At 42.5% G+C, this 21667-nt stretch overlaps 1 protein-coding gene across 7 annotated transcripts in view; it reads left to right on the top strand.

Annotated features, from left to right (window-relative positions):
- The window catches only part of OSBPL3 (oxysterol binding protein like 3), a 178345-nt gene extending 163027 nt beyond the window's left edge, over positions 1-15318 (top strand). For all 7 annotated transcript variants that reach the window (XM_047694797.1, XM_047694800.1, XM_047694796.1 and 4 more), the window contains 6 exons: positions 876-954; positions 2125-2269; positions 5149-5293; positions 8609-8735; positions 9962-10084; positions 13735-15318. In XM_047694797.1, the coding sequence (XP_047550753.1) occupies positions 876-954; positions 2125-2269; positions 5149-5293; positions 8609-8735; positions 9962-10084; positions 13735-13831 (716 nt within the window). In that variant the 3' untranslated portion in view covers positions 13832-15318. The remainder of the gene's footprint in view (positions 1-875; positions 955-2124; positions 2270-5148; positions 5294-8608; positions 8736-9961; positions 10085-13734) is intronic.
- The last annotated feature ends 6349 nt before the right edge of the window (positions 15319-21667 follow it).

Below are 21667 nucleotides of genomic sequence, written 5' to 3'. Positions count from 1 at the left end.
AATCACGTACAAATTCTCCCTGTTGTTCAGAATCTGCATCTAATTTGCCAACTAGTTCTGTTTCTACTTTTTTGAGGTTTTGGGATCATTCCCTTCTACTCTGTCTGCTACTGTTTTAGTTCACTTCACCCTCACTTACCTCTTGACCAATTACAGCAGCCTTGTAACTAGTCACCTTCCTTCTCATCTCTTGTGCTCCTGGTCCACTAACTGTATTTCTCCCAATTGTCTTTGCAAAGTTCGAATATAATCGCATGCATTTTCTGTCTAAAGAAATATCTTATTTCCCCCAAGGTATACATACCAAACTTCTTTGCCTGGCTTCTAGAGCCCATTGTTCTTGTGCTCAATATGTCTCTCTGCTCTTCTCTCTAAACAATCCAAGACCCATAGGACAGAAGCACACCCTGTTCTTTTACACCTCTCTCTCTCTTTGGACAAGCTGTCTTCTGCCTTCTGTCACTTTTTCTCTGCCTGGTGAACTCCTGCTTACTCTTCAAAGCCTGATCTAAGTTGCCCTTTCTGATGCTTTCCCCAAGAGTGTTGGTCATTCCTGCTTCTCTGGCTCCATTTCATCATACAATGTACTTAGCTATAGCCCGTGCTTCTCTATTTGAGCATTACTTGTTTTCACTTTTGTCTGCCTTTCATACCATGAGTTCTTCTAAGAGAGGGACTTCATCTATAATTTTAGTTTTCCTGATTCTGTCCCAGATACTCAGTTGGTACTTGTATTGAATGAAGTGTTATCCTATAATGTAATGGACTTTATTATGGAGAGACTGTTCTACATAGTGATTATTTATCCAGCCCAAGAACTCTTTGATTTGTGTAGCTTTCCTGCTAGATATGCACTAATTGATATTTCTTTTCAGATGTGAGATGGAAAAACAAATTCTGGGGCAAATCCATGGAAATTGTTCCTATTGGCACAACCCATGTGACTCTTCCAGTGTAAGTTCTTCTGTGGTTGGGAACTGTGTGGAATTTAGGGCCAAGATACAGCTTTAGGAATGAGATTCCCGTTATACCCCATGGTGTTGCGTATGTGTTTTGTTTTGTTTTTTTCTTTTTCTTTTAATTGGTTTGACAATAAGTTCAAATGTAGCTCGTTCTGACAAGCTCACATTTTCTTTCCTTCCCATGGGAATGCTACCTGGAAACCAAAGTTCCCTGAACAGAAGATTTTTAAAAACTTATTTTTATTTCCTAACAAAATTAGGGATGGTGGTTTTGCTTTAACAACATTGGCCTACCTCACTGTCAAAATTCTTTTTAAGAACATCTTGATTCTACATTTGACCCTTGACCCTCATTTATAAAGCAAAGTGGCTGTGAGGGTAGCTTCCGGGTTGGGGCCCACAGGACTTGGATGCTCACTTACCAGTTGCAGATCCTTGAGCAGGTTCCTTAACCTTCCTGAGCATTCGTTCCCTCATCTTCAAAACAGGACCACCTACTCTGCAGGGCTGTTGTGAAGATTAAACAGATAATATCTGTAAAGCACTGAAGAAAGTCCTTGGCACAGAGTCTATGCTGTGTTAAGTGTTTGGTCTTATTGCCATTATCCTCATAACTGTTATATGACTCTGAAAGTAGTACCTGAATACTTTCTCATCATAAAAAGATATATGTGTATATTAAGATTTATATATAAGATAGTTATGTCTCTCTGCCTAGACTGTATTCATACACATATATGTGTGTATATATGCATATGCATGTGTGTGTGTGGAGAGAGAGGAGATTGTGAGATCCCCACACCTTCCCCTTTGCCTCTTCCCATCTCTAGTCTGATGACTCAGACAAGTCGCCTCTGGCTCTCAGTTTTCTCCTCTGTCAAAGGAGAGAGTAGGTTTTTCCAGGAGATCACCAGCTTCTAGTAAGTCCCTGGCAGCCTCCACAGTGCCCAGCTCTGCCAGCTGTGGCCCTCTGTGGCCTGCATGTCTGAGAGCGGAGGCTCAGGATGCCCGGCACAGCTTAGGCCCTCAGTCAGTGTTGGTTCTGTAAATGAAGGAATGAGTAATTCATCCTGGGACTTTATTTTTTAAAATAGCAATATTTGTTTGCATCTGCTGCTAGCTCTTCTGGGAATTGTTAAGGTCACTGTTGCCTCCTTTTTAGCTTCGGAGATCATTTTGAGTGGAACAAAGTGACCTCTTGCATCCATAACATCTTAAGTGGCCAGAGATGGATCGAGCACTATGGAGAGATTGTCATCAAGAACCTGAATGATGACTCCTGCCACTGCAAAGTGAATTTTATCAAGGTAACCCAGGTGGCCTCGTGAGGTCGACCCCGGAAATGCCTTGGCAGAGCTGGGGCCCGAGGGCACAGGGAATCTCAGGGAACTTTCCACCTTCACCTTTGTGCCATCAGGCAAGCAATGCCAGGGGCTCCCCCGTGTCCCCTCTCCCAACCTCTCACCTGGATCAGGGCCATGGCCCCTCTGGCCTCCCTCCTTCTACTCATACTTCCTCATGGTCTGTCCTCAAGGCAGTGGCCAGAGGGACACTTTTAAAACATTACTCATCATGCTACAATACCCATGAAGCTTGAAGACATTATGCTCCGTGTAATGAGCCAGACATACAAGGACAGATACTGTGTGACCCCACCTGTGAGATACCTAAAGCAGTCAAACTCATAGAGACAAAAAGTAGAATGGTGATTCCAGGGCCTGGGGGGCTGGGAAATGGGAGTTAGTGTTTAATGGACACACAGTTTCAGTTTGGGAAGATGAGAAGTTTCTGGAAATATATAATAATGATGGTTGCTCAACACTGTGAATGAATGTGCTGAATGTCACTGAATTGTATGCTTAGAGATGGTTAAAGTGGTACATTTTGTTATGCATATTTTACTAGGATTTAGAAAAAGAAAGTCATGCTGTATATCACAAAAATCCCCCCACAACTTCCATCTTTCCCAGTATAAAAGCCTGCCTCCTGACATTGGCCCCCAAGGCCCTGTGCGGTATTCACTGCCCCCTCACCCCTGATGTTCACACATGTGCACACACATGCACGCCTGCACGTATACACACATGTGAACACACACCTACACATGGTTCTGTGTCCGCACATGCGTCCACATGTATACCCACTCCTTTCTCTCTAGTCTCAGTTCCCACCACATTCCCTTTCTCTTCCTTCCCCACCATCTTCTGACCACACTGGCATTTCTCTCTCCACCTTCTTTTTCTCAGGCCCCTCTCCCCAGATCCTTACGTCATCAGCCCAGTCTTGTTAGTCACTTGCTGTCATATCCCCTTTTCTTACAAGTGTTTACTCCTGCCCATAGTTAACTTGCTCACTGTTGGTTTACTTCGGTATTTTCATTTTCGGTCCCCGCACCCTCCTCGCCGCCCCTGACTCTGGAAAAGCAAAAGCCTGAGCTACTCTTGCTCACTGCTGTAGGCTGATGTCTGGAAAGGCTCATGAACATTCATAGGAGACATGAACAGATTGGCCGAAGGCAAAAGCAAGGAATGGTCTGCTTACCTTTGCAAGTGCTTTGATTCCCTTAGATTCCTCTTGCCCTTAAAAATTTCATGTGTTTAAAATGGTCTTAAAGGAATATTTGCATTGAATTAAGATCAAAATCCTAAGCAGAGAGATGAGGCTCTAACTGTGGAATTTCACGCAGTACCTCTCAGCACCACTTAGAGCTGCTGGGGGACTCGATGGAGAGCTGGGTTGGGGTCTTTCTTATAACCTAGAATTCAGACCAGGATGTAGACAGAGAAAAAGCTAATGATGTTTGGGGTGAAGTAAAAATGAACCTGCCTCGAAAACGTCACGTAGGCTCTCTGCAAAAAGAAGCAAAGGGTGATCTGGGCTAGGGCTCTACGCCCCTGTTCCAGGTGAGGGCTGCGGCTTCTCAGCAGCTCTGCCAAGGACATGGGCTTGAGTCCCATGTCCACCATCCACCTGGTACTCACACACTCAGGGCCAGAGAATCCATTTCTGTTGCTACGAGAGAAGAGGGAATTAGAATACTGGCCGTGCCTCTTGTGTTGGAACAGAATCTGAAAACAGATGCAGCCTTCCCGGTGGAGCGTGAGTGCCTTCCCCTGTGGCGTCCCACCATATTGCCAGCATTGGATTTGTCAGGGGCATCTGTAACAGAAAATCCGACTCCCGCTTCAGAATACACTTAAGAGCCTAGACAGTGGTTGTTTCCCTTTTCCTCCATGTTTACGTAAGTCAAGACCTCAGGTTAATGCTTCTGATGTAGCTCCGAGATGCTGCTGTCCTCTGGCCTTCCTCCCCTCTTCCCCATAAGACACAGCATGGGGAAACCAGACGGCCAGAATATGACCCAAAAATGCCTCTCAGTTTTACTGGTTTCCAACTACGGATTCTGTTTGGGATGAAAATAGCACTTGGAGTTTTGATTTATGAGGTAATGCCTTCCATTCTTTCCTGGGGATTTTTTAGGGCAGGTAACTGGGAGACTTGGGGGGAAAGTCAACTCTAGGGAGTTAGACCGCCCTCTGCTGGCCAGCTTGCGGTACTGTATGAAACCCGCAAGGCTGAGCGGGACTGAGCTGCTCTCAGATCAGGACTGATCCACCGGGGAAATACAGGTCGCATCACGTTCCAGTAGATTGGATGAATAAGTCTAGTTTCGGGGAGAAATGTTGGAGAAACAGAAAATGGGTTGCTTTACAAAGGAGCCCCCTTTGTTGGTTTGCAAAAGACTGTCCAGTTCCTGTCGAGAAAGAATATATATGAGTTAATTTTGTCTTAAATTGTAATAGAGCCATGGTGACGTCTACAGAACAGCTTCTCCAGACAAGCGGGTTTAGGAGCCAACTATATTACTTGGCTAATGTGTGAGCCCTGAGCCTTTCCTTCTGATGTTGTGTGTAGCAAAAGGAGAAGAGAAAACCTGTATCTCTCACAATGTCAACTGTTGCGTCACAAACTATAAATAAAGGGTTAGATGTTAATTTTTATTAAGTAATTAAAAGTATGATTTTTTTTTTAAAAAGCCAGAACCCAGAGCTAGCAAATTATATGCAATGTAGAATCATTCCTATGCTTTTTTTCTCTGGACTTTTTTTTTTTTTTTCTCTTCTCTTAGTATCTGACATTAGTTGACTCCAAAGTACTAAATAGATAACTCTCATTGGAATCCTAGGCAAAATACTGGAGCACTAACGCCCGTGAGATTGAAGGCACAGTATTTGCCAAGGATGGAAAAGTGGTGCATCGGCTGTTCGGGAAATGGCATGAAAGCATCTACTGTGGGGGATCGTCCTCGTCCACGTGTGTCTGGAGAGCAAGTCAGTACCCCAGCTAATCAGTCTCGGGCACGGGTTGATGGGGAGGCACAGCCAGAGTTGCTGCAGACAGGCTGGCCTCCATGTCCGCCATCCCAAGTCTTCAGCCTCTACCTGCTTTGAATGCCGTTCAAGCGACCAGCCCTTCATTCACTTCCCAGTCCTTTCTCAACCTCGTCCTCATGCTTATCAACAACACCTCAGTTGGCCTGCTAGGTCCTGGTTCTTAATCCCAGAACAAAGCCATTGCTAATCCATGGTCACTTTCTCAGAGGAAATCTTCCAGGCTATGCATATCACTCCCGTGCCTATCCTGGGCACTGAGAAGGAGTGTCAGTGAAGTATAAGAGGTCATCGTGGAGTAAGAATGAGTAAAGAGAAAGCAGTAGCAGTTGTAGACAAGAGTGACCTGGGTCTTCGATAAAAGTTAGGGGTCTCCCAGATTCACCCATTACCATTAGCCTCTCTGATCTCTCCTGTAATTCTAGAAAATACTGAGCCCTCAAAGCAGCTCTGGGGAGGGCTAGAGAAGCCAAACCTTCATAACATGTCCCCCAAACATTTTAAAACTTTTGTCCATCTTCTAATCTGATAGGTATATTTCCAAGTGTTGACCATATTATAAACTATTGTTCTGAGATACCAACAGTTGTATGCTTTAGGCTGATCAAAATAAAACAAAAAAACCATTCTAAGAGTAACTTAAACCATAAGGATGTGTGCTATTACTTAATAAGTAAGGGATTGGATGACCCCACAGTGGTCATACAGACAACTTACCTGTGTCAAAAGCACAGACCACTGACGACACATTTCTCTTCTCCCAATATGGCAGTGATGTGTCCCTCATGGGTGTAAAATATTTATCATGATTCAATATCATATCCCCATGCGACAGGTCACTAAGCAGGAGAGAAGCCAGAACAAAAGAGCTATCTTCTCTTGTAGCCTCTCAGTTTTCGAAAACCTTTACTGGGATTCCCCAGCAAAGGAGTCACTAAGTTTTGTCAGCCTCAAGTGGGTCCAAATCCATCCAGTCAAGGGCAACTGGGAAGGCAGAAGAGATTCAGATGTGCTTAGATTCACCCCCTAGGCAGGACACAGTGCCACACAAACAAATCAATTTCCCATTAGCAAGTAAGAAAGGGAAATAACTGTAGGGTAAGCAACCAACAGTGTCACTTTCGCTGGATGGCAGCCATATATAGCATCCACTGTCACAGAGGTGGCCACGAAGCCGGCATGAATTGGCACCAGTGACCACCTTCCTAGCTTTAGAAGTTCAGAGAGGCACTCACTGTCCTTTGCTTAAAGTATGTTTCCGAGATGAGAACAACCTTCCTCTCTGGGATGTTAAAGCAGTGGCTGGACAGAGCACGTGGTGGGTGTGGGCTGTACGCTTGTTGTGGTTGCTCACTGACTTTGTGTTTGTGCCTTGACCATGAGCATCTCTGGCCCATCTTCAAGAAGAACCACTGTCTTGACTCTGGTGGTTAGGCTGGATTTGTGAAGGCACAGTAGGAAGTTTTGCTACTATTTTCATGACCAGTATGTACAGGACATTAGACTTAAAATTAGACAGAAAGGACTCCCAAGGCTTGAAAAACTGGGTTTGCAGAACAGTGCGTGGAAAGCGTTTGTATTTGTATGTGAGAGCAACTCCTGCTAAGACTAGAAGTGGACTTTATTAGCCTACATTTGATTTACCCAGTATATAAACTTGGCATTTTTAGCTTGATTTTTAGCTGGGATTCAAGTTAGGGCAATATACTTGGATATACACTTGCTATAACAAATACCACAGATCAGGTGGTTTAAACAACAGAAATGTGTTTTCTTGCAGTTCTAGAATCTGGGAAATCAGAGATCAAGGTGCTGGCAAATTTGGGTTGTGGTGAGAGCTTCTTGGCTTGCAGGCGGCCCCCTGATCAGGGCTATACCCTTTGGACCTTATTTAACCTTAATTACTTTCTTAGGCTCCTTCTCCAAATATAGCCATATGAAGGGGTAGGACTTCAACATATGAATTTTGAAAGGATACAAACGTTCAGCCCATGACACTGCCCCTGGCTCCCCCAAACCTCACCTTTCTTACATGTCAAATATTCCATTTTAACAGCCCCCCAAATCTTAACTCATTCCAGCATCAACTCTAAAAGTCTAAAATCCAAATTCTTAACTAAATATTATCTAAATCGGGTAAGGGTGAGACTTGAGGTCTAATTCTCCAGCCTCTCCAGCTCTAAACCCATGAAACAAAAATATGCTTCCATATAATGACAGGACACCCATAGGATAGACATTCCCATTCCAAAAAGGAGGGATAGGAAAGAAGAAAGGGGTGACATCTACCAGGTAAGTCCCAAACCCAGTAAGAAAAATGCCATTAGATACTAAGACAGCAGATGATACTTTTTGGCTCGATGCCCCGCCCTCTGGATGCATGGGGGCAGTGGCTCTGCTCCCAAGGCCCCCAAGGCTCTGGGTGGTGGCAGCAAGGCAGGTCAGAACTTCTGTGGTAGCCTCGCCCTTTGAAAGGTGGAGGCGGCCTTCCCCCCTGGGCCTGTGTAGTCTGGACCTGTGGTGGGAAGGGCAGCCCAGATGTTCTCTGAATCACCTTCACGTGTTCTTCCCTTTACTTGAATGATAACACACATTTGCGGCTGGAGAGTGCAAGGGTCCCATCCTGTAGAATGCCAGCCGGCCAGCAGCCTTACTTCCTTCGGTCCCATATTCTCTGTCCCCTTCACCTCAGGCAGCATTTCTTCTGGCGTAATCCCATGTTTATTCCTGGCTTCTGCTGAACTAGATTTAAATTTAAATGTGTAAGATTTAGAGGGAAAGAGTTGGTAGAAAGAAGGGCAGGCATTCAACAGTCTGATGGGCTCCCTTGACCACTTGCTAGGGCTTCAGCACTATTCTAGGAACTAGACAGAGTTCCAGGAGGATTTGACATCTCTTAAATGAAAAATGGATTCTCCAGAATCAGAGTCTTGTTAGTCAGGAAAAAATGGACCCAGAGTTCTTTATAACATGTTTATTTTTGTAGAATTATTTTTATAGCTTACACAGTATAAAAACTTCATGGCATTACATAAATTCCCTATATGACCACATAGAAGAGGTCGTATCCTTGTAGGTAGAAGAAAACTTCTAGAGAAAAAGATTTATAGAGGAACATTCACCACCAGTTTCTTAGCCAGGATTTAGAGCTGAGAGAGAAAAATTATGGCTGGTCTGGGATGAAAAAGAGGCAGGAATTAAGAAGTAATGTAGATAAAAGGCAACTTAGAAATGAATGATTTCTTTTTCTTTTAGATCCCATGCCAAAAGGCCACGAGCAATATTATGGCTTCACACAGTTTGCCCTGGAATTAAATGAAATGGATCCATTGTCAAAGTCTTTATTACCGCCTACTGACACTCGATTTAGACCAGACCAAAGGTAAGCACTTTGTAAAAGATCTGTATCCCCAGAGATGTAAAACTCGTTGGGAAAAGTCTTACTAACAACTCCCACCCCACCAGAGGTGCCCAAGAGAGACGAATGTCATCAGGAGTAGAGGCCAAGGGGGCCTTGAAGCACTCAGGTCCTGAAAGGAAGGGACTCAGGTCATTGCTCAGTAGCACCTTATTTCAGTTAATTGAAATCTCCAAACACGTGTTAATTTTTAAGAGTTCTATTGCACACAACAAGACAAAACTTACTGTATATCTGGAAGAGTGAGAAGCACCCAGCTCCCTTACTCCTCAGATTTCACTTATTTTGGCACATAAAAATCTAACTTCTGATCCTATGTTTGCTGGCAATATGCTGTGTAAACCTTCTTAGTCTCAGTTTCTTAATCTGTAAAATGGAAACTATTCTCTCTGTCCTTGGGCCTATTTAAGACTCAAGACCCAGAAAGGAAAAAAAAATTATATATTTGACTTTATTTAAGGAAAAAAAATCCTTCTTCGTGGCAAAGTAAAAAAAAAAGTGAATATATATATGCATATACACACATATATATATGCATATGCACACATATATGCACACATACACACACATGTATATATTTTTAATATTTTAAATATTTTTTATTTTTTATATGTGTGTATATATACATATAAATGTATATACATATATATACATACCGAGAATTAAATACTTAAATGACAAACAAAATATGTATTTACAACTCATTTAATGAATTGGTTTCAGAAATTAAGATGAACTCATTAAAAAAATGGACATAGGAAAATGAACTGTTCACAAAACAGGAAATGCAGCTCTCAAACATATGAAAAGATGCTCAGTGTCACTGAAAGAAATGCATATTTTTAAAAACATTTTGACCTATGGATTCATAACCTACCAGCTAGCAGAGATTCAACAGTCCGATGGGCTCCAAGGCTCCCACGAAAGGGCGTGGTGAGGAAGCAGGTGGGATGAGGGACGGGGACAAAAGGGACAAATTCCTTTTTATAGATATAATTTTTTGAACCTTGTATGTATCACCAATTCCACAAAGAGTGTCTTCCCTAACTACTGCAAAATGCTGCCTTTAGGCTTAGAGAGGGTTCTTACAGGTAGGGAATCTCCAGTTCTAGACCCATCATTCTAGTAGTCACGATGACGGTGTTATCCTGGAACCTGCGTTCCGTTGTTTCCCCCCCTTACTACCCCAGGTTCCTGGAGGAAGGGAACATAGAAGAAGCTGAAATACAAAAGCAGAGGATCGAACAGCTGCAGAGAGAAAGGCGGCGGGTCTTAGAAGAAAACTGCGTGGAGCACCAGCCACGGTTTTTCAGGTGTGCGCGCCCAGCACGGGGGTCTTGGGCTCACAGGGACTGGTGACCCTGGAGGCTTCTATAGGAGGAAAGAGGACAAGAGTGTCCCCTCCCCAAATGTGAGCGTTCTTGGTGTCGGTCTTGCTCCAGAGGCCTAAAACCTCTCCTCGGGAACATGGAACGTGCAAGTAGTCTAATGCTCGGTTTGCAGAAGTTTCAGAAACACTCCAGTTTGGATTTGGAACACTTACTCTTCATTTGAAAGTAACTTGCCATGAAAGGTCTTGTTAAAAGTAGACTCCAGGATTTAGAAGGGCATCAGAGAGCATCCGCTCTTCACCCCCTCTTTCTTATCACCTGAGAAGAAAGAGAGGCCCCGGGGAACATAGGGGTTCTACGGAAGGCCCCAGGGAGATGCCCTGGGCTGGGGTCTAGCCCTCCTGCCTACATGCCAGGGCTGTGTACGGCCATAGGGGCTTTTTTGTTTGTTCATTAAAAAAATAAACAAACCAGGCCCATGTAGAAAAGCAATAGATGCTTGCCCTACCTATTCTACCCCAGTCTTATTTTCAGAGCAGCCTGGGTTTTATTGTTTGGTTTTTTGTTTTGGTTTGGTTTTTTGTTGTTGTTGTCATTATGTTTTAATGGACAATAGGAGTTAGCTACTAATCTTGCAGCAGCAGTAGTAGCAATTAAGTAATTGTGTATTCCAAAATAGCAAAATAGTAGCAAGTAATGTTTCATCCCCAAAATATAATGTTTTTTTTACCCCTAGAGTCATTGTGGATTTTGTCAGGTCCCTTCTGAGCATTTCCACCAACTCAGGTTACAGGCAAATGAAAATCATTCAACGGGCCAGAGTTTCATCCCAGAATATTCAGAACTTTGTTTATATATTTTATTTATCTTTATTATTTTGTTTATTGTCAATTAGCCATCATACAGTACATCATTAGTTTTTGATGTAATTTAATGTTCAGTGATTCATCAGTTGAATTTAAATATTTTAAAAACAAGACTCCTTAAACTATTTCTTTTTTTTTTTTTTAAGATTTTATTTATTATTTATTTGACAGAGAGAGATCACAAGTAGACAGAGAGGCAGGCAGGCAGGCAGAGAGAGAGAGGGAGAGGGAAGGAGGCTTCCTGCCGAGCAGAGAGCCCGATGCAGGACTCGATCCTAGGACCCTGAGATCATGACCTGAGCCGAAGGCAGCGGCTTAACCCACTGAGCCACCCAGGCGCCCCTAAACTATTTCTTTTAAAGACAAGAGATAGATAAAGGGATAGATGAAAATAAACCAACAAACCTGTTTGTTTATTTTGAGCTCTTGTCTTACTGACCAGTTGATAGATATTCACACATACCCTTAAGTAGGCCAGTTCTCTTTTTTCTTTCATAAGTCACCCAGTGTCATTTTTAAACAAGGGAAATCTACATTTATAAAGGTGTTCACTGCCCTGTTTTTTAGGATCATTAAAACTTGCGAGTAAGTTGTCTCAAGAACTAGGGAGGGAGAGGCATCAATTCCATCTACTTTGAAAGCATCAAAAGTGACTTCACAAAGGCTGTGGAGCTCTGTGGAAAATGAATTAACATTTAAATGTAAAATATAAAACCTTACCTAGGCTGTGGTGGCCACCGTCTAGAATGGAACTTGAAAGGATGGAACACAGCTGCAGCCGCGTGGCCGCGGCTTTTCCTCTGGATAGTCTGTGAAAGTGTCAGAGTATCAGATGTGGCAAATAAGGAGCTGGAGAGGAGGCAAGAACCCTGAGCCATAGCGGTCCTAGCACAGAGGTGACCGAGAGGCGTGTGGCAACAAGGAAAGCGTCAGCGGGAATTCCAAGTGGAAACTACAGTTGGGACAAGCCAGGCTCCTCTGTGTCACAGTAAAGTGTCTGCTAGGCAGACTGGCTCAGTTTAGACACATCCCTTTATTAGAAGAGGGAAACCAGTGTGACAAAAATCTGTGTCCCCAAGAGTGTAGGAAAACAGGCAGTCTCCCCTTTTGCTTCTTAAAACATGAAATATCAAAGTTACAAATGCATGCACTCTTTGATATAGCAGTTCCACTTACAGGAATTTTCAATGTAACTGTACTCATGTGCATACAAAATTACATATTGTTGTAGGTCTACCTTATTATTATTAACATATGTCTGGGATAGCTAGATAGCTAAAAGCTCACCAGTAAGCTACCTGTTAAATTGTGGTCCATTTCTACAATGGAATATCATGCAACTGTATAAAAAGAAATCAGGATTCCTTATGGCCAGAGTCACCAGATGTTTCCTATAAAAGACAGATGGTAAATATTGTTAGCTTTGCAGGCTGTAAGGTCTTTTTTTTTCTCTTAGATTTTATTTCTTTATTTGACAGAGAGAAAGAGCAGGGAGAGAGGAAACACAAGCAGGGGGAGTGTGAGAGGGAGAAGCAGGCTTCCTGCTGAGCAGGCATCCCAATGTGGGGCTCCATCCCAAGATCCTGGGGTCATGACCTGAGCTGAAGGCAGACGCTTAATGACTGGAGCCACTCAGGCGCCCCTTCAGGCTGTAGGGTCATAGTAGTAACTGCCCAAGCCCCCTGCACAGCATAAAAAGCAGCCATAGACGATAGTTAAGTGAATGGGCGTGGTGGTGTTCCAGTAAAAAGGGATTAAGATTAAAGGGAATCTAAGTATAAATAAATCACAGAGATGAAAAACAGCACAAGCAATATAGTCAATAATATTGTAATAATGTATGGTGGCAGATGGTGACTACACTTCCAATGGTGACCACTGATAGAAGGACATGTATAGAATTGTTGACTCAATATGTTGTATACCTAAAACTAATAAAACATTGTGTGTTAATTATACTTCAATTTAAAAAAACCAATAATACAAAGATAGGCAGAAGGCAGAATGTGGCCCTTGGGCAATAGCTTGCTGACCCTATTGTGACAATGGAAAATGATCTCCAGTAGATATTCTGTCAACGTCTCAAGGGGTGGGATGCCATATAGGGCTGTCTTTGTGTAAAAAAATGGGAGGGGTGGAGTGTGCATGGGTGTGCATGCACGCTCAGACATGCATGAAATTTCTCTGAAAGAATGAAGCTTATAAGAGCGTTGCCTCTGAAGAAAAAGGACTAGGAGTCTGGGAGATGGGAATAGAAAGAAGACTTTTAGCTATCCACCCCTTTGGACCTTATGAATTTTTATCTATTTAATATATTATCTAGCCAAACAATAGTGAACCAAGGTTGTGCTCTCCTGACTCTTACGTCTTCCAATTCCTTTTGTTTTTAATGTCAACTTATAACTTGCTGTGAACAACCCGGCTGATGCCTAGCTTTTATATAGTCACACCCAAGATGGTGGCCGTCATCCCAGCCGTGTTTTACACATGACAGACTCTTCCCTTATCCATCTTTCTCTCAGAAGCACCATTTGTCATAGCCTGTAAGTTTGAGAGCGCAAGTCAGGAGTAACAAAATGGTTTCCAAGCTTCCTGGTCCCTCACAGTCCCCAAAGGAGACTGTCAGGGATATTGTCTGCATGTGAGAATGACAGCCAGGCCACTGGGGGTGTTGGGGGGGGTGCGCAGGGGGAGATGGGGAGAGGGAAAGAGAAAGAATATGACAATATTTTCTATAGCTTTCAAGAAATTCTTTTACCTTCACAGGAAATCCAGTGATGACTCCTGGGTGAGCAATGGCACCTATTTGGAACTTAGAAAAGATCTCGGTTTTTCCAAACTGGACCATCCTGTCTTATGGTGAAAAAGGAAAGAAGAATGATACACCCTTATACTTCTCCTGTGTTTGCTTTCTGAAGCCACAAACCTGTGTCTATGTATTTAGAAGAAATTATCTAGAATGATCACCTGTGCTTAGCTTAGCATTGTAAGTAGTAAAGTATGTCTTTTCTTCAGTAGGTTTCTTTACAATTTCAAATGTTATCACAATTGTTTATATGAATGTAGAACACCTTGATATTTCATTTTATATATAAACTATTTAATAAACATGCAAGATTGAATGTTAATGTGTGGGTTAAAAAAGAAGCTTTAACACTAATTTTCCAAAGGTTAGGAAAATTCAAATTAAATTTATGCCTTATAAAATTGTATTGGAGACAAAAATTTATCCAGGTGCATTAAGAAATATGAATACCCAAGGTTACTCACTCATGCATAAGCTACCTGAGTTTAATTTGGTAACTCGGATCTCTTTTTGGCTCCAGCAGCTCTGGAATGGCTCGTAGGAAACAATTCTGCTGGTGCTGGAGTCTGAAGAATATTTGTATTTGCATTTTGGTGGTTGGGAGGATGGTACTAGAGTAGTGGAATGTATATTTTTAATATCGAACAGATACGGCGCCTTCCTGAAGAGGAGGAAGCATTTGAGCTCATCCCTCCCTAGAGGTGTATCGCCTTCTGTGCAAAATTGTACCCTATTATGCAGAGAAATTGTCATCAATCTGAGACATTCCCATTAATTAAATGCTATAGTGGCATCCCAGAGACATGGTAGGAAATTTCTCCTTAGTGAGAACTGAACTCTTGACAAGTTAAACTGTTTTCTGCTTCCCACCCCAACCCCTGGGTTCCTCACCCTTTACCATAGCTCTGTGGAGTATGGAATGTTCCAGTTTAGCCTAAAACATACAGTGCATTCCACACAACAGTTTGACTTTCTAAAAGTTTAGCAAAATAACGGATTATTTTAAATAATGCATTTTTCTTAAATACTGTTTTGATATTTTCTACCTCTTAATAACACCATATTTTAGATCTTGTATAAAAAGTTTGACCATCTGCCTTATAGACAAATGTAGAGAATTGATGTTCTTCTTTGTGTTGTGTTCTGATAAAGCTTTGTCTTACCTCTTTCCTACACTTTCTTCTTACTCATTTTACTCTCCTGTGAGTTTTGCAGCAGTCTTGAATAATACAGATTACAACCACTAAAAGGGGAAACTTTGTCTTTTTAAATATGTTACTTTAATGTACAATAATATAATTTGTGCAGTAGTTGAAGTGTGTTATCAAAGCAAAGCCAACTTCTGCCCAGATTACATTAAAACCAAAGCCTAATTTTTAAGCCTTTTAGTCTAATGTCCATAACAATCCTATGGAATATCAAGTATAATGGTGTAGTAAAAAGATTTCTCCAGAAAACGCTTACAGAAAATGCTTAATTACTGAAATTAAATAATTTCAGAGCGTGTAGAATTCTGTGAATGAAAAGTAGAATTAAGTGATGGGGAAAAAAGAATGCATGATTTTTTTCCAGTGTCACACCAAATAAACAAGTAGTTGGACAGCATTGCATTTTCAAAATGAAGTTATTTAAAGTTAGTAGCCTTTTGGACTCTGTAAGTGATTAGCATTTAAAAACAATAAATGGCTCATTAAATATTACATTCGTTCCTTCCATATCAGGAAATCAAGATGAATACAATGTGAATATCATTTCCATTTCTAAGCAGTTTAGATGACACAGTCCAATTCTTTGGTATATGTGCTTTGTTCTTTTCAAACATGTATCCGAACTCTCCTCACACACCGGAAGAAGCATTCTGTAGATTTAAGGAGACTCAAGGGAAAACCAAATCTAGTTTTCACATTATGAAGGAAAATGCAGACTTGGAGCAATACTGACTACTAAATAGGCCTCCTCCAGAAGCTGGCTCAAAAAAGACCAAAACAAAACAAAAACCCACCACAAGAAAAGCAAGACAGGCAGCCTGAATGGCTGTAGCTTTGTCATACAGTATCTGGAAATGTTTTAATTCTCCCGCTATTTCAATTGACCTTATGCTTTATTTTGGAATCACAAGCATAAATGGACCAAATACCACCTTGGTAGTCATCTTATTTGAGATGCAAGTGGAGATAAATTAGAATATGATATGGAGGGGCGCCTGGGTGGCTCAGTTGGTTAAGCAACTGCCTTAGGCTCAGGTCATGATCCCGGAGTCCTGGGATCGAGTCCCACATCGGGCTCCCAGCTCCATGGGGAGTCTGCTTCTCCCTCTGACTTCCCCCTCATGCTCTCTCTCTGTCTCTCAAATAAATAAATTAAATAAAAATAAAAAAAAAAAGAATATGATATGGAACCGTATGCAAATTTAAAAAGCTACTGGACAGTAGTACCAGCCCTATGAAGGGCGTTTCTGAAATTTAAATAGCTTAGTGATATTAGTGATATTATAATAGCATCCTGTTATTATAGTCTTAAAACTACCTTGAAGGGGAAATGGTTTCTTTTTTCCTTCAGTCCCTTTTCTCCATAGCACCTTCCCATCTCATCTGTAGCTCAAGGGCTTTTTCTATTTTTAAGACAAAGAAAACAGAAACATGTTGTTCTTTGGGAAGAATGAGGGTAGAATTTAACTTTCTGGACTTTGAAAATCCCAATCCAATAATTGCGATCACCGTGCCATCTGAGATGCATGCTTTAACCTCCATATTCTTCCTGATTATTCTATCCCAAATTGATGGTGAATTACATATGTATTCTTGAAAATGGGATTGTGGCATTCTTGTACTTCGGATGTCCCTGTGGCCACTATCGATTACCCCAAGCTGCAGGAGATCCTTCTGGAAGAGTCCAGCAGCCTCCGGTGTGGCCTGACAGCAGATCCCTTCAGCTGCAGGCCCCAGAGCAGAGGCCGGTATTTCCCTGAGTCAAATGTAATCATCGGAATCCCAGTGCGGCTCTCCCGGCCCTTCACCCCTCAGAAGTCAGGCTGGTTCCGGGACTAACTGAACAGTCAAGTTCACTTTAGGACAACAGTCCAGTTCTCCATCAAGTCGCTAGAGTGCCCCAATAGCCCACAGTCTTTGTGTGCTTCCCATGGGACTCTCTGGAAGAGAAAAATACACAAGCTAAAAAAACAAAAACAAAACAAAAACTCTTCATGTTTACTTCATTTGAGCTGCTGCTTTTCTTATATTCTCCTTTTAATTACTTCCAGTAAATCCCGTGCTTGGGCTTCAAGGACTGTCCCTCATCTGTTATTTTCCAGATTTACGATGAGTGGTCTTGTTCTGCTATAAACAGTCTCCACCCTGAAAGAAAAGAATCAAGTTTTTATTTGGCTATTGAACCTTGCTGTAGGCTGACTACATATTCAGTGAGTTATATTATGCCCTCAAGCTATCATAGAATTTTCTCCGACATTTTAGTTGTGAGTAGGAGCAATAAAGTTGTTGTTCTTATGATGTTAGGAGTAATAGTTCCAATGTATTAGCATAATTTATTTGAATGTCTTTAGTTTTGATATTAACATGGGCATAAATCTATTTTTGCTACCAGATGATAGCTATTTTCATGCGTTCAACTTCCCTCTGCATTGTATAAATCTGTTACTTGCTGTTAGTGTTTATTTTTCTGTGTTGGAAATATTTATCACATGAGTATCTGTAAATCATGACAGATAATCCAAACCATTTTCTGAGACTTTCGTTGTGGGTTACATAATGATAAGTTGCTAATTTATTTTATTCATGATGATTTTATCTTCCTCCATTACCTTCAGAGGATACTATTTTTTTTAAAAAGAATATCTGTAAATCTTCTAGCTGTGTATAAGATTATTTTCTGCTAAATCCCACCCTTCCACTCATATACCCCATTCTCCCCAAAACGTTTGTGCTAATTTGTTTATCCCCCTCATGTAGCTTAGTTGATGGTGAATAAACAACATGGAAAAAGGGCCACCTTTGTCTTTGTTTTTCCAGGTTAATGAGTATTGATGACTGCTGAAGGGGAGCAAGACTCTAAACTAGGGTTATCTAGAAACACGCCTGGTTATCTAAAGTGATAGAGAGGGACGCCGGGGTGACTCAGTCTTTGGGCACCAGCCTTCCGCTTGGGTCATGATTCCAGGGTCCTGGGATCGAGTCCCACATCCAGCTCTCTGCCCAGCAGGAGGACAGCTTCTCCCTTTCCTCCCCCTGCTTCCCTCTCTCGCCATCTCTCTCTCTCTCTCTGTCAGATTGAAAGGTCCCCCAATAATGGGTCCATGATTAAAGGAGCAAGACTGATACAAAGCAAAGGTCAAGCAAAGCTTTATTCCGTGCCAAGCATCAAGAATGAGACCGAACGTTCGGGGCTGCGCCTCTTACAGAGAGGGCGACCTCTCAGCTTTACAGACTAGCTTTTAAGGGCAAAGGCCATGTGGTTGGGCCTGGCCAAGCACAGGTGGCCAATGAAACTGTAACACACAGAGAAAGCTGCACTGTCATGCTAGGTCACACATAAGTGACCAATTGAATTACAATTTACCCTAGTAGCTATTTGAACTAGCCTATCACCCTAGTCAGAATTGGCACCCAAGGGGAGGCCCATACTCCTTGGTAACTAGGGAGACAGTATGCACCCCACCACTGATTAGATGTCTCCAAGGGTGGCCTGACCCACCCTTGTATTTGGGCTTTGTTACCTGGGACTGATTTCCGGGACTTGTTTTTAAGTAAGTCCCGTGGGGGTAAGGGGGCAGAGACAGTGTCAGTTTTACTGCATAAACAACAAAATGACTGTTTATTTAATTCAAGATGGAATCGCTCTGGCTAAATAGGCTCTTACAAGATAAATAAATCTTTAAAAAAAAAAATAAAGTGATAGAGATCTGAAGTAAGAATACCCTGGGACATAGACTGGAAAGCCATAAAGTTGCCATAATACAAATGTAGGTCCCTCAGCCCTTAGGAGGAGGGACCTGAGGCAGCCAGAGCCCCCAAAGAGCCCCCAAGGAGCTCCCTGTGTTTACCCCAGCACATTATGGAAAGAGGGTGCTCTGTGTGCCTTAACATGAAAAAGGAAACTGCTGACTGCTCTTACCAATTTAATGGCCCTTATGAATGACTGACTTATCTCCTCCTCCCATATGCAAGTTGTGTCCTTTGCAATGCCAGGAACATTCTTAACCGACACTAAACACCCATCTGGTTCATTGACATTATTTATCATGGTAGACGGGATGCTGGATCGCAGTATTATGGGCATAAACTCACCTCTCTGTATCTCTAAGAACACTTGAAGAGACAACCAAAAGCAATTTATGAAACGTGATTGGATCACGGCTTAAAAGAAAAGAAAAATAATTTTCTTTTCTTTCACTGATTATTTTGAAAATAATCAGTGAAATTTGCATAGGAACATAATGAAATTCTTTCCAATTTTCAGTATGTGTTGTTGATACTGCCTGTTGATCTGAATCAAATCTGCCATCGGAGGAGGACCGTTTTCCAACATTATTCAGAATAACAGGTTATGAACACTAAAGAAAATCTTAACAAGCAACCAACCTCAGAATACTTTAACATGTTAGCCATTGCTGAAATACGTCTTCAAGCATCCTAAGGTGTCAACTTTGAGGAGGCAATCAAATTTGGAGGTACGGGTTCTAGGCCATTGGTTTTACAAACTCAGTCATACAATTTTCTAGTCATACTGATAAAGGGAAGGCAAGCTGAGGACAAAGCAGAAGCCGACACCCCACAACACCCCCTCCCTCCCGGCCATGGGATTTAAGTGGCATTCCTCAGGTACTCCTGGCTGCCCTAAGGAAAAACAAAATAGTTAACTTACAGAGATCACAATCCTGAAAGACAGGAATCTTCCTCAGTTTACAAAAGTCTTAGCAATCTACAAGACGGTCTAGCTTCTGGAAGGGAATGTACATACAGTTCAATGTCCTTCTAATCTGCAGCTGATTGACTGGTACTTGAAGCCCAGAGAGCGTAATGTTCCTCTAGGAAGCTCCCAACTGTCTTACTGTTAAAGCTTGACTAGAAGAAAAAACAACCTTAACTTGACAATGTAGGTCCTCTTTAGCATATGAAAGTTCTTTGGAAACCTCCCTCTCCCTTACCTCTTCCAACCCTGTAGTATATAATCAGCCACCCCCCACCCCCACCCCGCAACCCTGGGGCAGCAGCTCTTTCTACCCACCGGTCCTATCCCTGTGCTTTAATAACCCCCATTTTGCACCATAGATGTCTTAAAAATTCTTTCTTGGCCTGGGGTGGGTGGAGCGCCTGGGTGGCTCAGTGTGAAGCATCTGCCTTCCACTCAGGGCATGACCCCAGTAGCTCGAGCCCCGCATGGGGCTCCCTGCTCGGCGGGGAGACTGTTTCTCCTTCTCCCACTCCCCCTGCTTCCGTTCCCTCACTCACTGTGTCTCTCTGTGTCAAATAAATAAATAAAATTTTAAAAAACAAAAAGAATTCTTTCTTGGTCATAGGCTCCAGACCTCACCCCACCCAACCTCACCTATATTCCAAAACCCCATCAATACCTTGGAATACCAGCACTAATGTGACTGATGGCCGCCATAACCCACAAGTCCGGACATCACCTTCCCCCTCCATACCCAGACAAGTGTTTCTTTTCATGGACTTAGTAGTTGGGGTCCCTGCAGGAAACAGAACCTAACTCTGGTAGTTTGAGAGGAAAATGAAGGGGCTACTTGGCGGGGGGGGGGGAGGCATATCAGCATAGCAGGAAGTTGTTAGCACAGCCGGAAGTAGCTGGAGCTTCAAAGAGGGGAAGGGCCATCTGGAGCTGTAGTGGAGGGACACCCAGTCTCTGCTAGAAAATCCAGCCCAGAGGAAGGAGGAAATATCCCAATCTCTGTCTCCTTGGTCCTCCACCCTGATGGCCAAACCCAAGTAAGCCCGAACCTACCTACCCCACTGTTCTTGGAGCTCAGCCCTCAGGGCGGTTGAGGGGAGGGCCCGGCAAACAGCAGAATAAGCACCTGGATCTTATACCAGAGGAGCTCCTGCCTCGGCTTTGAGAGGAATCTTCGGTAAGTAAATAGCCTTAAGGGCCTCTTTTTTCTTTCTTTTTTTTTTTTTTTTTTTTTGAAGAGGCTAGAATTTGTAAAATTATTTTGGCTCTTGGTTATTTTACCAAGGATAAATTATGATTAACTGTACTTTAAAAAACAAAACAAAACAAACTCCAGTTCTCTGTAATATGGTTGTTGTCAAAGTTTTGATGAGCTAAGGTCAGTCTCTCTTCTTTGCTAAATGCCATCATTTAAACAGATACCAGCCTAGGAAAGCTTTGTCAACTTCAGCAGTGATTCTCAAATTTGGATAATGTGTTGGGGCAATTTTATACACAAACACACACTTCCCAGGCAACCCCACATTTGCTCACCACTGAGCTGGGACACCACCTTCTACTTTTATGATACTTTAAAAGTAGCATTTTGGTAACAGCTATGTTTCTTTTCATGAAATGTTGTATATTGTTTTTGTACCATCTCGGAAGTGTCAAGGTAAGGGCCTTGTCACCTCTTTCTCCTGTGACACCTCACGGGAACTATAAAAGGGGCTTCCACAGAGATCAGGCAGCAGCGGCTGTGGTAGATTCTTCGAAAGAAGTTTTCCCAGCTGGGATGGTTGCAGACACTGGGAATACACAGTCCCCCACCTTGAGAGGCTTCTGGTCCGGTGGGAAGCCAGTGAGTTACTGGTTGACAACCAGTGTGGCAAGAGGGCTCTATATAGAGGACACCCAAGTGATGAGGGGAGAGGTGATGGGGCCTCATGGATGTACACTGAGAGGAGGGACAGACCTCAGACAGTGAAGAGA

This window comes from Lutra lutra, chromosome 11 (assembly GCF_902655055.1).
Source record: "Lutra lutra chromosome 11, mLutLut1.2, whole genome shotgun sequence".
NCBI classification, from domain to species: domain Eukaryota; kingdom Metazoa; phylum Chordata; class Mammalia; order Carnivora; family Mustelidae; genus Lutra; species Lutra lutra.
This window is presented reverse-complemented; position numbering and strand designations above follow the sequence as displayed.